We start from the raw sequence: 16,997 nt of genomic DNA, 5'->3' as shown, positions 1-16,997 counted from the left end.
ATGTGGTTGCTGGGAATTGAACTCAGGACCTCTGGAAGAGCAGCCAGTGCTCTTAACCACTGAGCCATCTCTCCAGCCCGAGCACAGTCGTTTTATACTGTTGAAAATAAGTTGTTCTTTTCCTAAAATTTTTCTAAGGCTCCTGTCTCCCAGTTCCGCATCCCTGGCTCCCACCGTGATTCCCTTCACAAGGGGTCACTTCTCTGGCAATATGGAGGTGGATTGCCATCTCCCAGAAGGGCTTGGAAACACTCTCTTCTGAATCTCAGCATGCAGAGGATACCTGCCTTACAAGTCACCTGTGTGAAACTTAAACCGAGAGCCTGCCGCGGTGGCGTATGCCTATAAACCCAGCCCTTGGGAAGCTGAGGCAGAAGGATTACAAGATGGAGGCCAGTCTGGGGTACGTGGGAGTTCGTGACCAGCTGGTACACACTGAGGCCTTGCCTCACAAAATCCACCACCACTACCCAAGAGAGATTTTACAAATTCCTAGAAGAGAAAACAACCCTCAGAGTATTAGTAGTGCCTCTGTTTGTAATACTAAGTTATAAATAATTCTTATTTTTATGCTCCCCTGAATTTTCTATAATAAGCATTGGTTATTCACACCATGTGAACCATGCATTTGTTCTCTTTAGCTTTCTGAACTGGTTCTTTCCATCACTTTGTTTTATGTAATGAAATATTATACAATAATAAAAATAACATTATAAAAATAAAAAAATAAGTTGTTGATTCAAGCTATGTCACTATAAATTTAGAATGTTAAATTTAATCTGTATGGTAACCATAAGTCAAACAGTTAGTGTTCCATATTTGTGACTTATACAATTATAGATTCAATCAAACTTTGGATTAAAAGCACTTAAAAACAATTGCCCATATTGTACATGTACATACTCTTGTTGCTGCATTGGTCTATAGACAATACAGGGTAAAAAACTATATACTGAGCATTTATAGTGTACTAGATATTACAAATAACCTTGAGATGATTAAAGTATACAGGAAGATACACCTAGGTATCAAGTTGTCAAATAGTACAACTTTTTATATAAGGAACTTGAACATATGAACATTTCGGTATCTGTGGGGCGTACTGGCGTCAAAAACGTGCATGCCCCAAGGTGCAAATCTATCTTCAAATACACACATACGTGTACAGACAAGGAAATGATATAATAATCCAGATTGATTTATATAAACAAGCCACTTAAACACAGAGTAAGGCAGTAATGCAGGAAACGAGGAAAAAAGCAAAGCATGATACATAGGAAACAAAAAATTTAAGTGTGCTCATCTTTCTCAATTATAAAATTCAGTATAATCAAAGACTGTAATCAAAAGGCATAGCTTAGCAAGCAAGTGGAGAAAACAACACAAGCATTTGCTCCTCTAGCTAGAAAGACAATGTAGGTTGAAAGCAAAAGGACAGGATCCATTGCAAACACTAACCAGATGAAAACTAGGGTCGCTGTTAATAGCAGACCAACCAAATAGACTGTAAGCCAGCAACTCTTGTAAAAGATCAAAGAAATTATCTACTGAGAAGAGTCAATCATCAAATTATGTAATAATTATAAACATATGAATTTTTTTTAAAAAAGCAGATTGCCCAAGCTCAAGAGGAAAGCATTAATAGAACTGAGGGAGGCCATTTTACACTGGTAGCTGGAGATTTCAGTATATCATCTTGAATAATATCTAGAGCATCTAGCTAGGAGATGAATAAGGAAAATGACGATTGAAGATTGTAAACCAAACAGAAAAGACATATATAGAATACTCCAACCCCCAGAAGTAAAGTACACATTCTTCTCAAGAATACATGAGATATTACCCAGAAAAAAAAAACATATGCTTGGCCACAAAACAATTCTCACTAGATTAAAAAAAACTTTCAAAATCTTCAAAGTAACTTTTCTAACTGCAACAGAATGAAGTTAGAAACCAATAATGGAGAAAAAAATAAGAGAATTTACAGATCTGTGAGAATGAAACAACACAGTCATAAGCAACAGGTCAAAACAAAATTATAAAGGAAATCACAGTATCTCGGGGTGAATGAAAATGAAAATACAGTATGAAGCCTAGGAGATGTGATGAGGTGCTGGTGGACCACTGACGCTTGGAGATGCTGATATTAAGAATTTCCAAATCAATAGGCCAACTTAATACTGTGAGGAATTAGAAAATAGTGTTTAGAGCAGACATGCAATAGAGAGTATAAAAAATAAAAAACCCTAAACTGCTCTTTGAAAATATCAAAATTATCTTGTGTATATGTGTTCACATGTATGTGCATGCATGTGTATGTATGTATGTATGTATGTGCATATTTATGTGTGAAGTCAGAGGTCAAATGCTGGGTGTTCTCCTCAATCACTATCTTTTACCCTAATTTCAATTCTATTTTTATTGATTGATCGATTGTGTGTGTGTATGTGTCTCTCTGTGTGTATGCATGTGTGTATGTGTGTGTTCATCCTCATAAGGAGGTCCAAGGACAATTTAGAGGAGTTGATTCTCTCTTTTTATTATGTGAGCTGAGGAATTCAAAGTCAAGTCTTTACCTGTTGAGGCCATCTTGCCCTCTACCTTATTATTATAACTATTTTAACATTTATTTATTATTTTGAGAATTTGATAAGAGTACTGAATTTACATCATTTCTACCTTACTGTCTCTTCCACCTTTTCCCACACCCCTTCCCTCCCACTCAAAATTCATGATCTCTTTGATCAATATAAATACACACATATATGTAAGAGCATACACACACACATATATACATAAGTATATACATACATATACATATATATATATATATATATATATATATATATAACCTGCAGAGCTAATTTAGTGATGCTCATAGTGTGTGTGTGTGTGTGTGTGTGTGTGTGTGTGTGTGTGTATGTCAGTGTTTAGGGCTGAATACTAGGGATTGGATAACCTACTGGGGGCTCTTACATTCATAAGACTGATTCTCTCTTTCTCTTAGAAGCCATGGACCATAGTACTTCAATTTGGGGTGGGACCTGGTTTTCCTTTCCCCACCCATGTTGGAATGCCAACTGTCATTATCTTACTGGCCTAGAATTTAAAAAATAGGCTAGGTTGGCATGCCAGCAAGCCCCAGGGATCTTCCTGTTTTTGCCTACCAGGGCTGGGTATACAAGTGCCTTGGGTCACACCTGTCTTTTGTTTTTTAATGTGTGTGCTAGAAATGAAAACCTTTGTTCACATACTTGCATAACAAACACTTTACCAAGTAAACTATCTCTTCAGCTTGAAAACTGTCCTTAGGTAGAGTGGCTAAGCAAAAAGAGAAGGCACAAATGACTAAACTCAGAGATGAAAGTGTGATTCTTTAGAGAAATAATATTGCAGTGGAATACTCTAAGTGATTATTTGCCAATAATCCAGATAATAGAACAGATGCTTTGTAGGAACAGATAAATGGCTGAAGTTTACCCACAAGACATAGACATTCTCATCAGACGTTTAACAAGTCGAGACTGAACTAACAACCAAAACCTCATCAACAAGACAATAGAAACAGATGGCTTCACTGGTGAATTCTAGAAAACATTTAACAGCAGGACTGAGCTAGAGCATTGCTCAGTAGAGTCCTTGGCTAGTATGTGAGAGGCCTTAGGCTTAGTCCCTCGGTATAAAAAAAAATAAGCACAAATCCTCCAAATGATTATAAAACAGAAAATGCAGGAACACTTCCTTTCCCATTCTACAAGGCCAGTATTACCAATACCAAAATCTGATAAAGGCACTCAAAAAATTACATACAATTATTCTTTAGCAATGTCTCTTAATACAGAAGCAGAATTATGAAAAATTATCAGCAAACCAGTTTCAAAGGATTATTAACAAGATTCTGTGCCACAACCAAGTACGATTTATTTGAGAACTGTTTGAGTTGTTCAACATAAGGAAAGAAATATATCACATTAATTCAATGATGACAATACCAGGTAATTATCTCAAATGGTGTCAAAAGGCATTTAACAAAATCCAACACCCACTCATGATAAAAAAGCACTTAGCTAACTAGGAATAGATGGGAACTTGCTTGAGTTGGCAATGGTACTTTATAAAAGATAAAAAAAATAAAATCTTTAATTAATGGAGAAACGAGAAAGTCCCTGTCTATGACTGTATCATCCTGAATGTGCATGTGAAAAAAAAAAATATCCCTGTGATCTTGCACAAAATAAGGTTTCTTACTTTCCTCATTGCTACTCAACACTGCCCTTTAAGAAAGAAAATGGGAAAGAGAGGTGGGAGGAGTGAAAGAGAAAGAGAGGGCTGGTAAGGTAAAGGCAAAAGCAAGTGCTACCAAGTCTGATGACCTGAGTTCAGTCCCTAAGACCTACATGTTAGAAGAAGATGCCTACTTTTAGAAGTTGTCAGAGGTCTATATATGAATAGTGACACCCACCCACACTCACATATGCCATTTCAGACTCCACATGAGTAAATAAATATAACACGGAATTTCAAGATTCCAAATAAATGAAAGGAAGAGACCAATGGCCTCAAGTTGGAAAGGTACCGTAAAGATTAGGCTGTCTGGGAGCTGGAGCAGTGGTTTTAGAACAGTGGCTACTCTTCCAGAGGATCCAGCTTCCATTGCCAGCATCTACATGCCAGCTCCCAACCATCTGTAACTCCAGTTCCAGGGGAATCGACGGCCTCTGCTAGCCCCTACAAACACTGCATGCATGTGGTGCACAGAATTACATGCTGGCAAAATATCCATCCATACACATACAAATAAAGAATTCTTTAAAACATTTCAAATGTCAACATTCTATTTGAGATTGGCTTCACTCTATAAAACTCAAAATCTTTAAAACAGCAACAACGTTACCCTTAACAACAACAAAATTACCCTTTCTTGCAGATCATAGGATGCCATGTATAGGAAATCTGTCAGAATCAAGAGTAAAGTAATTCCAGCTAACAAAGTAATTTAGTTCATTGGCAGGATATAGGACCAAGGCACAAAAACCCATGTCTTGTGAATTCACATCCAGAAACCATAAAGATACTCCAATCAATGAACCAAAATCAATTATTGAGCAAATGAAGGGAACAAAAAACCAGTAAAAATAGACAATAAATATATGCAAATATATTCAACATCAGAGAATACAAATAAACGACACACTGAGATTCCATTTCATCACACTCAAAATAGCAATCATTAAGAAAATAAACAAGAAATGTTTATGAAAATGGGAAGCAGGAGCTCTTCTTTGGTAGGACTATAACACAGTCAGTGTGGAACTAACTGAGGATGTTCATAAAAGAAAAACTATTTTATAAACCAGGTATCACAATTCTAGGCATATATGTGAAGGAATCAAACTCAGTATACAAGAGATACCTGTACAAACATGCTTATGTACAGAACTGTATCACATCCAAATTCATGTATTTCAATTTTGTCAGTACATCACATGGTGATCATACATAAGAGATGAGGTCTTTAAAGAGGTGACTGACTATGAAACTATCAGTTTAGGTCTTAATTCAGATTGGTGTCCTTACATGAAGAGAAATCTTAAACACAGATATGGATGTATACACACGGTGGAAACAGTATAAAGACAGCAAGATGGCCATGCACAAGTCAAGGAGAGGGGCCTCAGAAGAAACCTAACCTATGCCAAAGCTTTGTCTCCAGACTGTGTGTAAACAGATGTCAGCAGTTCTAATCATGGAGTGTATGGTATGTCATTATTTCAACCTTGCAAATGAACAGTTGCTTCTGATGGGAGTTTTCAGCCTCTTTATTGAGACAAAATGTGGGTACCTGAGGCTTAACGGTCACTCATCAATTTTCTACTTTCAATTTACATTACCATCTACATTGATTCAATTATATTTTCAAATGCATGTCTCATTTCATTTCTTGTTCTTCATTTTTTAAAACTACTACTATATGTTCCTGGCCTTCATTATCACATCCCTGCTTCTTTGCCTCTAGAGTGGTTTTCTTTACACTTGCTCTCCCTATAGACACCACAGTCGAGTCTTAAATGAAAACAAAACCAGGCCACTCTTTCTGTTTATTATCTTCAAATTCTTTGTCTTAATGTCTCTAAAGTCCAAGATTCTTCATATAATATCACATGTCCTTCATTGAGTTAATTTTTTGACATTTCTTTAGTTATTAGACTACTTTCTGCCATTTGTTTTATGCTGCAACACACCAAAACTTTAACAGAGCCAGGAAGTGGTGGTGTATGCCTTTAATCTCAGCACTTAGGAGGCAGAGGCAGGTGGATCTCTGTGAGTTCAAGAGGTCTGGTCTACAGAGCAAGTTCCAGGACAGGCTCCAAAGATACACAGAGAAACCCTATCTCAATAAACCAGAAATGAAAAAAAAAACTTTAACAGTGCCCCAGACCTTAGTAGGCTCCCAGACCTTAGTTAGCACAACTGACTCCATGATGGAAGTACCACTCAGGCCATAAAACTCAGCACATAGATAGTACCTCCTGCCAAATTGAAAACAAAGACCTACTCCATCAAAGTCCATAGTTCTGTTAAAGTCTCTAAATGCACTAACCTTGCTTTTTGGCTTCTGCTGTCTTGCTTCTAGATAACTGCTCTTGTTAATTGGAGTATATTATCCCAGGTAATGCCTTGTCTGCCTAAAGGCTCAGCCTGAGAAAGGCTTGGTATAACACTGGGATCCTAAATGCCCAGTGTAGTTGCTGGCTGGCCAATAAAAAATTTCTATTAGCTTAACCCTGTGTCCAAGTAATCTTTTTGGTGGCTACCCCACAACAAAAACACTGTTGTATTTTGAATATTACCTGAAATTTCTTAGTTTCGAACTTCTGCTAAAATTGATCTTTGCCTATATATCCGTTAATTTGTCAAAACTCCACTGATCTTTTATGAATTAAATATGTATTACATGGACACAAGTTTCTCAGGCCTATTTTTACTTTTCCTAAAGAAAACAGAAACTAATGCAGCATCAATATACTTACTAACCAGAATTATGTAGTTTTTAACTCATGTTTGCTATAGCTGCGAAAGTATTTTAATGTTTTCCTTTTTTTTGAGTTTTTTCTTTTGTTTGTTTGTTTGTCCCTCTGTAGACCAGGCTGGCCTAGAACTCACAGAGATCTGCTTGCCTTTGCCTCCCGAGGGCGTGTTCCACCATCGCCCCACATATTTTAATGGTTTAAATTTATTTTTGCTGTGGAAAAATTTCAAATGTACTAAAGCTGGCCTGCAGGCCTGTCAGTGGGACATCTCAATCACTAGTTGATTTAGGATAGGAAAGGTCTTGAATGCCAGCAAGGAAGTGTGCCAGTGAACAGCGTTTCTTTCTCGTCTTTGCTTCAATCCCTGCCTCCAGGTACCTATCCTGAGCTACTTCCCTGGCTTACTTCCATGATGGATTATAACCTGTAAGCTGAAACCCCAAGTCTCTTTTGTTTATGGTGTTTATCAGAGCAACAGACAACAAACTAGAACAATTACTGAGCTATGCTCACAGCCTCCGGAAATAAGCATTTTTAAAAAGGACTGATTATTTTAAGTATAGAGAGGCATAAATACCCCCAAATTCAGCTAGAGAGACGCTTCAGTGTGTGTGCTGGCTAGATTGTTGTTTTCTTTTGGTCAACTTGACAGAACCTAGGGTCGTCTTGGAAGAAGGTATCTTACTTGAGAATATGCTTCTATAGGATTGGCCTGTAGGAAAGTCTGTAGATCATCTTCTTGGTTGATGATCATGTGGCAGGACCTTGATCACATTAGGCAGTGCCACCCCCGAGATGGTGGTCCTGGGTGATTTCAGAAGTCAGGCTGTCCAAGTCAGTAAGCAGAATTTCTTTATGGCTCCTGCACCAGCTCTTGCCGCAACTACTCCAGATGCTAGACTACAAATTATAAGATGAAATAATCCTTTCCTACCCAACTTTCGGTTATGGTGTTTTATCACAGCAGTCGAAGCCCTAACTAACACAGTGAGGCAAGCATTACCCATAAAATTTCCATGAACCAAGTAAAGCACGTGTCTGTGATCGCAGTGCTATGGAAGGAGAAAGAGGAGATGCCTGGGATGTTCAGAACCCAGATAGCCTGGTGTCCATAGTGACAAACAATGAAGAGATCCTGCCTCAAGGTGGATGGTGAGGACTTACACTCAAAGTTCTACTCTGAGTTCCACATACTATAGCACAAAAGGATCTGTATACACACTCATGAGGACACATACACACTCACAGATCATACACACACACACACACACACACACACACACAATATCAACATTTTGTATCATGTAACAATCAATAAAAACCATACCAAAAAAAACCCCTATGGACCAGTTTACTGACACACCATAGTTAAGAAAGGAAATGTCCACAAAATGACAGTCCCACCTTTGTCTGGGTGGAGAACTGAAATAAAATTCACACCAAAAGGCAAGATGGAGTTAAAAGGCTAAAATGTTAAATCCAGAGAGACGATCCCTTGGTTTAGGATTCCACTGAAAGCAAATAATTCTAATAGCATTCTACCAGTATGAAATTATATTACGAAATCACTTCAGAAACCAACCCTAAGCTCAAACTAGTTGACCCAATAGCAAAGAAAAGAAAGAGGACATGCTTAGAACACTGCATTTGACCTCTCCTCCCTTGAAAGTACCCTACATGGTAAAATAAAACCAAAACAAACAAGAAAACAAACAAACAAAAGACTTACTTAAATTTACCTATTCTGACTGTCAATTTAAATCAAGCCTACTTAACCTAAACTCCCATGTTAACTAAAAAAACTTGTTTACTATTACTAAAGGAACAACTTATAACTATTTTCTTCTGGTTACTTTTACTCAGATAATCATTAGCCCATTTATTGATACAAACGATCTTTTCCTAGTAGTGCTATTGGATAGCACGACAGAATTAAAAGGGAACATCAAGACAAAAATGCCGATGAAAGTCACTCTTAAGGTAGAGAAAAACTGCTTTTGTTTTGAAGTGACAACGGTTACCTTTTCAGTGTGTGTACAAGAGCACCTCCAAATGGACAGAAGGGTGCATGCTCCTACATGTGCTAAATGGGAGACAGTTTCTTTTGTTAACAAGGAACATATTTTGTGAGCTTTTCTAGAACTGTCGTTTATAACAGATATTCAGAAAATATTGTTGGCTAGTAATCAAATAACGTGACATCTGAATTTTTCTAGCAAGATGAATAATACTATATATACTCATTGCTCAACTGCCTTTTTGAACACATTTTTTTTCTTTCAAGTGTTGCTGATTCTTGGAACATCACTCGTAAGATGAGTTTAAAACATGCTAGGTATATAGATGTATATAAATTTCTTTTAATTGAACAATCGCTTCACTGTTAGCAGCATATAGGATCACAAGCACAAACTTATCACACGGCCATGGTCATAAGACTCTCTGATGAGATTGTGACCACTTCCCTTGCACACAGACTTGTCCTCCTTCCTGAAGGTATCGACCTTAACCTTCCTTTCTGCTTGTCAGTGTTATCTGCATTGTGTCTGGGGTTAATCTATTCCTCTTATCATTTTAATATATGGTAGCTGTTCAGATAAGATAAATTTAAGAAAAATGGACTAGCATACAATCATACACATTTATGGGGTTCAATGAAATGTTCAAATGTATGTATACAATATGTAATTATGAGACCAGGGTAACTGGAAGATCTATCACCTCATAAACTTAGCATTTGTATTTGTAGCCATTTGTAATCTTGTCTAGGTATTATAAAATACACAATTAAATGTCAACTATCATTACCTTAATGTGCTATAGAATACTACAAGTAATTTCTGTTAATTATCTACTGATAGCTTATAAGCATTTTATCTCCATGCTTGGATTCTTGTTCCCGGAGTCTGGCAGACATGATGGCAGTACCACTTTACAAGATGACTCAAACTAATATGAAACACTTCATCTTTTGCTAGTAAAATCAAATACTAAAGAGTATGCAACTGAGTTCCATAACTTTTAAAAGGACTAATAACAAAAACAGCAACATACGTCGTAAGGGTACGTAGTGTTTGCTTCTCTTAGCTTGTGCAGAAGAATGTCGCAGAGGTACAGGAACCCTGCAAAGGATATAAAAATAAAGATAACCACAAATTATAAAAAAGAGACTTAGATGGAAAAAAATCCATTTGAGTCTATTCAAAATTTATTTTAATTCAATACATTTCTTAAAGTAATATATTAAATATACATATAATTACCAAAATCCATATATGATATAGTTCAAAACACTGAAATGGAGCTAAATTTTATTATAAAAGAAAACATTTAACTTCATTACATATCAGCTAAAGATGGAAGCACTTTTATTCTCTTATGGGAAACTTCAAAATGAGTTCTCATGTTTCCAGCAGTTTTATAAAACAACCTTTCCTATTCTCCTCCTTCACACTATAGTCTGTTCGTTTCCTACTACTGCAGATCCATGTTGATTTCTTTCAGCAAGGAACTGCTCTCTGCCTCTTCTATTCTATTAGCTCTTGTTTGTCTTTTAAACTTTAACCCAATTATTATTTTCTATAGAACCCTCCCCTCATTTTTAGTCAGGGATAACTGATCCTTTTGTATGTTGTGACAGTACCAGAATAGACAGAAAAAAAACAGTGTTGGTGGATGCTGTCCTCTGGGCATGACATGGTCATTGTCCTCCTGAACGATCAGCAGCTGGTATTACTAAAGATAGTGCAAGACTGGGCTCACTGATGTTCCTTCATAGAGGGAGGAGGCTGAAGAGGTCCTAGCCCTTCCCAAAATTCTGTAAGCAGTTAACAGTTGCTAGGAAGGGGGGCGGTTCTTCAGTGGTGCAGCTGCTTATAAGCTCCCCATATCCCAGTAAATGACCCCTTACCTATGTTCTTGTAAACAATCCTAATCAAACCCATTGATGCAACAAGCTGGGCCTGGGAAGAATCATTACTTTGGGACAGATGTTTGTTTATCTACCCAGAAAATGTTTACCCAACACTTGGCAACTTAATCCAAGATACAACAGAGATAAACATAAGGAGAAGCACCATTGCCTCTTTTGTGAGCTATGAGACATACAAAATGAAGCTAAGCCATCTGAGGGTGGAGTGTCTGTGTGGAGAACCCTGGCATGGTTGTCCTTCCTGGTGGGGTATGGAATGGTGTGCCTTCCTGTTTTAGTAGCCCTGGCACTGTCCCTGCTATGGGTGAAATGACATGCCACTAAGGCTACTGTATTGGAAGGTGGGGTTCCCCTGGAGAATTCCAGAGTGACTGCTTTTCTTATGTGGTATGGAATGCAAAACTCCTTAATGGATGGCATCTATCATGTGAGATGTCCCTTAAATGGCCGATGAAGGATATACTATAATCCACAAAAATAACATATATGGGACAGGGTCTTATGTAAGCTGGGGTGTCAGTTGTGTGCCCTTTGCTCCAGGCAATAAGGCAAGTAACTGAGTTCAAAACTAGAATGACTGCATATGAAATGAAGGAAATGTAAGAAAAACCATGTGGATGCAATCTCCTGTACTAGCCACTGAATTAGCAGGAAAAATGAAAGATAGAGGGAGAAAGGGGAGAGCTGAATAGGATAGAGGAATTGGCTTGCCATTTCTTACTGGGACATAAAGAAAAGAGTACCAATTATATATGTGCAAATAGCCTCTCTTGGGACACCTAAACTTGGATTCCATGGGAAGAATTGGACAATTAGGAGGGACAAAATGAGACAGACATGATGCAAGATCTGACCTTTAGTACAGAGGAAGGGAAAACATGAAGAATATAGAGGGGGCTTAATAATGATCCAGTAAAGTCAACTACTTTAATCAGGGAATAGCCTGACTATGAACTATACATCTTTCTACAGGTCAAAGGCTACATAATGAGGGAAATAATTTCCGAATTAACTGACTTATAAGAGCCCCTAGAAACACTTGAGTATCACTAGTTGATGTCCCCATGAACATCAAGGACCAGAAGACAATAGAAGGACCAGCATTAATGACAAAAATGAGGAGACACAAGCAGTCTCGTGTGAAGTTCACTGGGCCGGATAGGATTGCATTCACAGAACAGCCAAGGAAGGGGTTGATTCAACAGGGACCTAGGGACTAGAATGGTGGCTTTGCTGAACCCCATGGTAGCACACAATTTTTGAGAGCAGAGAGACTGAATGACTTAGATCGGCATGTAGATCAGGTTTCTAAGGTGCTAAAGCACCGAAGAGGACTTAAGAAAGGCAAAAGCAGACTAAAGTACTTTTCCAGGTCACTCAAAAGTGAATGTGGTAAGATGTGGGTTAAACCAGTGTTTTGAAGGAAAAGTGTGACAGGAAGCCAAATTCAATTATTGTGAGCCCTGAGAATGTTTTTATGCCTGAATAAAAGTTAATGAAGGCATAGTGATAGAGCAATGTAGGCGAGCAAGACCGTGCTTGCCTCAGGAGTGCAGTTAGCCTCCAGAACAGCACACTTGTATTCTGTAAGAAAGGATACTGGGAGTGAAAACTGTTTGTCCAGCTCAAGGCCCTCTCAGGTGTGGTCAACAGAAAAGCCATCAACCAACTGAAACTTGGCCAGATGCAAGGAGCCTGTGAGGGAACAGTAGGCAGTCTTGACCCTGGGTGAGTCAGAGCAAAGAAAGCCAGCCCTGGCCTATGGCTGGAGCTGGGGATATGCCAGAAGCATCCCTGTGGCAGCACCCCAAGATGAGGTAGTTGGATGGCTCACTGAGAATGACTGTGGATTACGGAGGGCTGATGAAAGTAGTGCCTCCCATCTGTGCCACAGAATCGCAATTGTTTCAGGGAACTACTGACAGATGTGATGGAATACTTTCTTTACTTTTGCCTTAACTTCTCGCTTCTGAGATAAACAGGCCTTTGTTTGGAATGGTAGGTGGTGGGCCTTCAAAGACCTTGCTCACACTTTGCAAGACAATTCTGGGTTGTAGACGCTATAATGCTAACCACTGAGAGTTTTGTAGATTTAGAAAAGCATTCTGAAATCCATTAAAGCACACCTGAAGGAGGAAGGACAGAAGAGTAGTTCATAAAGGGCACAGAAGTTACATATCTTCTAGACTTCAACATGTAGACAAATGAAAATAGACCCATATCTATTACCATGCACAAAACTCAGGTCTAAATGGATCAAAGACCTTAACATAAAGGCAGCCACACTGAACTTTATAGAAGAGAAAGTGGAAAGTATACTTGAATGCATTGGCACAGGGAACCACTTCCTTAATATAACCCCAGCAGCACAAATAAATGGGACCCCCTGAAACTGAGAAGCTTCTGTAAAGCAAAGGACATGGTCAACAAGACAAAACGACAGCCTACAGAATGGGAAAAGATCTGATCTCCAAAATATACAAAGAACTCAAGAAATTGGTCATCAAAAGAACACATAATCTAATAAAAAATGGAGTATAGACCCAAACGGAGAACTCTCAACAGAGGAATCTAAAATGGCTGAAAGATACTTAAGGAAATGTTCAACATCCTTAGTCATCAGAGAAATGCAAATCAAAACAACTCTGAGATTACATCTTACACGTAAGAATGACCAAGATCAAAAACACTGATGACAACTTATGTGAAGAGGTTGTGGGGGAAAGAGAACACTCCTGCATTGCTGGTGTGAATCCAAGCTGGCATAACCCCTTTGGATGTCAGTATGGTGATTTCTCAGACTATTAGGAAACAACCTTCCTCAAGACCCAGTAATATCACTTTTGGGTATACATCCAAAGTATGCTCAATTGTGCCACAAGGACATGTGCTCAGCTATGTTCATAGCAGCATTGTTTGTCATAGCTAGAACCTGGAAGCAACCTAAATGCCCTGCGACCGAAGAATGGATAAGGAAAATCTGGTTCATTTACTCAACAGAGTACTACACAGCAGAAAAAAATGACAGCTTGAATTTTGCAGGCAAATGGATGGAGCTAGAAAACATGATTTTGAGTGAGGTAACCCAGACACAGAAAGACAATTATCATATGTACTCACTCATAAGTGGTTTGTAAACATAAAGCAAAGAAAACCAGATCACAAATCACAATCCCAGAGAACCTAGCCAACAATGAGGACCCTAAGAGGGACATACATCTAATCTACATGGGAAGTAGAAAAAGACAAGATCTCCTCCGTATATTGGGAGCATGGGGACCTTGGGAGAGGGTTAAAGGGGAGGGGAGAGGTATGGAGGGGAGAAGAGAAAAATGTAGAGCTCAATAAAAATCAATAAAAAAAAAGAAAATGTGCTACTTTTACACAATGGAGTATTACTCAGTGGTAAAAAACAATGACACCGTGAAATTTGCAGGCAAATGGATGGAACTAGAAAAAAAATCATCCTCAGTGAGGTAACCCAGACACAGAAAGACAAACACAGTATGTACTCGCTCAGAAGTGGATATTAGATATAAAGCAAAGGATAATCAGGTTAAAATCCACAGCCCCCGAGAAGCTAGGTAACAAGGAGGACCCTAAGAGGGACTCATGGATTCCCCTGGGATGGGGAAATAGACGAGATCTGGGTAAACTGGGATGGGGGCTGAGTAGAGGGGAATGGGTTGGTGGAGTTGGGGGCAAGACAGAGGGGATGAGTAATAAAAGAGCTATCTTGATAGAGGGATCCATTATGGGGTTAGGGAAAAACTTGGTGCCAGGGAATCTCCCAGGAATCCACAAGGATGACTCGAGCTATGACTCCTAGGAATAATGGAGAAGGTACCTGAACTGGCCTTCCCCTGACAGCAGATTTGTGACTACCCTAATTGTCAACAGAGAGCCTTCATCTGGTAACTGATGGAAGCAGATGCAGAGATCCACAGCCAAGCACTGGGCCAAGCTCTGAGAGTCCAGCTGACAAGAGGGAGGAGGGATTGTATGAGCCAGGGGGTTAAGACCATGATGAGGAATGCAGAGACAGCTGACCTGAGCTAATGGGAGCTCATGGACTCTGGACTGACAGCTAGGGAGTCTACATGGGACCGACCTAGGCCCTCTGCTTCTGAGTGACAGTTGTGTAGCTTCGTCTGTTTGTGGGGCCCCTAGTGGTGGGTTCAGAACCTGTGCCTGCAGTATAAGCTGGCTCTTTGGAACCAATTTCCCATGCAGGGATGCCTCACCCAGCCTGATGTAGGGGGAGGAGCTTGGTCCTGCCTCTGTGTGATATGACATGCTTTGTTGACTCCCATGGGAGGCCTGCCCCTTTCTGAATGGAGGAGGAGGGGGAGGGAATGGGAAGAGAGGAGGGAGGGGAAACTGTGCTTGGTATGTAAAATACATGAAAAAAATTAATTAAAAAGAAGAAAAGAGGTTAGCTATTTGAGGGCACTGGGGTATGGGAAGGATTGGAAGGAGAGTTACCTGGGAGAGACAGGAAAAAGGAAAGGGAGAGAAGAAAGTGATGAATTCTATTTTAATTTAAAATTTATTAAAAAAGAATATAAGATACAGAGGACTGGGTGGAGAATTGTGGAATATTGTCCTTCAGACATGGCTGCCCATTGCCCTCTTGAGCTTTCAATAGATGGAATTACTGCAGGATTGCTACCCAATAATCGTTCTACTATTGTTCATTGCTAGACGGTAGGGGCAGAGGTTCAAAGGGTGGTATTCATGAAGTCACAAGTCTACCTAAGAATGTCTAAGAAGTTATCAGTTGGCTGGGAGGAGAGGGTTTTTTCTTCAGTGTTTAATGAATTACAAGCAACCCCTTACACATGTTCCTGTAAGTAGGCCTTCTTCACTCATCTCCCTTCCTGTAAGAAACCCTAACTAAACTCACTGGCTCACCTAGAAAGACCTAACTGATAATTCGTTTAATCTACTGTTGGTGCCTTATATGGGGTGAACAGATGTTTGTTCATTGATCTAAAAAGTATCCATCCAACAAATGTCTATCATAACAAACAATACTTTACTCAGATTACAAGTTTGTAAATGAATATAGTATTTAAGATTAAGTTTTCTATGAGAACACTGACTATATTTAGTTTTGTAGCACCATATTGTAGTTGCCAAACAGCTGTTTATTGAACAGAAATGGATTAAAAGGGAAACATCTTATATTAAAGGAAAGGAGAATCACAATTTTATAAAGAAATATTTCAGCCAGGCCGTGGTGGCACATACCTTGCCTTTAATCCCAGCACAGAGGAGGCAGAGGCAGGCGGATCTCTGTGAGTTTGAGGCCAGCCTGGTCAAGCGACAGAGAAACCCGATCTCGAAAAAAACCAAAAAACAAAACAACACAAAAAAGGAGAAATATTTCCATTTGATTCTTGCAACAGTTTGTGATGAGGAAATATTGCTTCATTTCCAAAATTAAAGGAAACAATAAACACTATTGTTATTTTCTTTGGGTGCCCCTCTCCAGACATGGAAGGTAACTCCCTATTCCTGAACACACCATGTACTTCAGATATAGGGCTTAGAGTTCGCTGAACTGAATCTAACTTGAAAGTCTCCTGCCTGAGGACTAGCTTTCATGGTACCAGAAGGCCCCATGCAAGCTTCCAAAGGAGGGAGGCTACCAACAGTCCTATCCAGCTATGTTGTCTATGAAACAGAGCAATGACCGGCATGGCAGGATAACTCTAAAGGGATAGTAGTGGCTTCAATACCTTGGCAGTAACCAACAGTTCTCTAATTGGACTGAAGACCTGCTTGCCAAGTGGGAAATCATAACTGGTACTGGAAACCTAACCCAGGGTGTTGTGGAATATTAGTTGAAGATGTGCTACATTTATTTATGCTATGGAACATGTGTTTTTTATGCTGCAAAGACAGGTTGCATTCTTTTATGTTGCATTTGTTTAACTCTGTGAAGCTATGTTATTTTGCTTGGTTAAAACACCTGATTGGTCTAATAAAGAGTTGGGTGGCCAATAGCTAGGCAGGAGGTAGGATAGGCA

At 39.0% G+C, this 16,997-nt stretch overlaps 1 protein-coding gene across 1 annotated transcript in view; it reads right to left on the bottom strand.

Annotated features, from left to right (window-relative positions):
• Window positions 1–16,997, bottom strand: part of LOC121437254 (RPA-related protein RADX-like) — an 80,723-nt gene that overhangs the window by 16,506 nt on the left and 47,220 nt on the right. The window contains exon 11 of the mRNA XM_041637117.1: window positions 10,086–10,153. Within this exon, the coding sequence (XP_041493051.1) occupies window positions 10,086–10,153 (68 nt within the window). The remainder of the gene's footprint in view (window positions 1–10,085; window positions 10,154–16,997) is intronic.

The sequence above is a fragment of the Microtus oregoni genome, unplaced genomic scaffold, assembly GCF_018167655.1.
Source record: "Microtus oregoni isolate MIOR12 unplaced genomic scaffold, Mior012 000050F_ref0000143, whole genome shotgun sequence".
Classification (NCBI taxonomy): domain Eukaryota; kingdom Metazoa; phylum Chordata; class Mammalia; order Rodentia; family Cricetidae; genus Microtus; species Microtus oregoni.
This window is presented reverse-complemented; position numbering and strand designations above follow the sequence as displayed.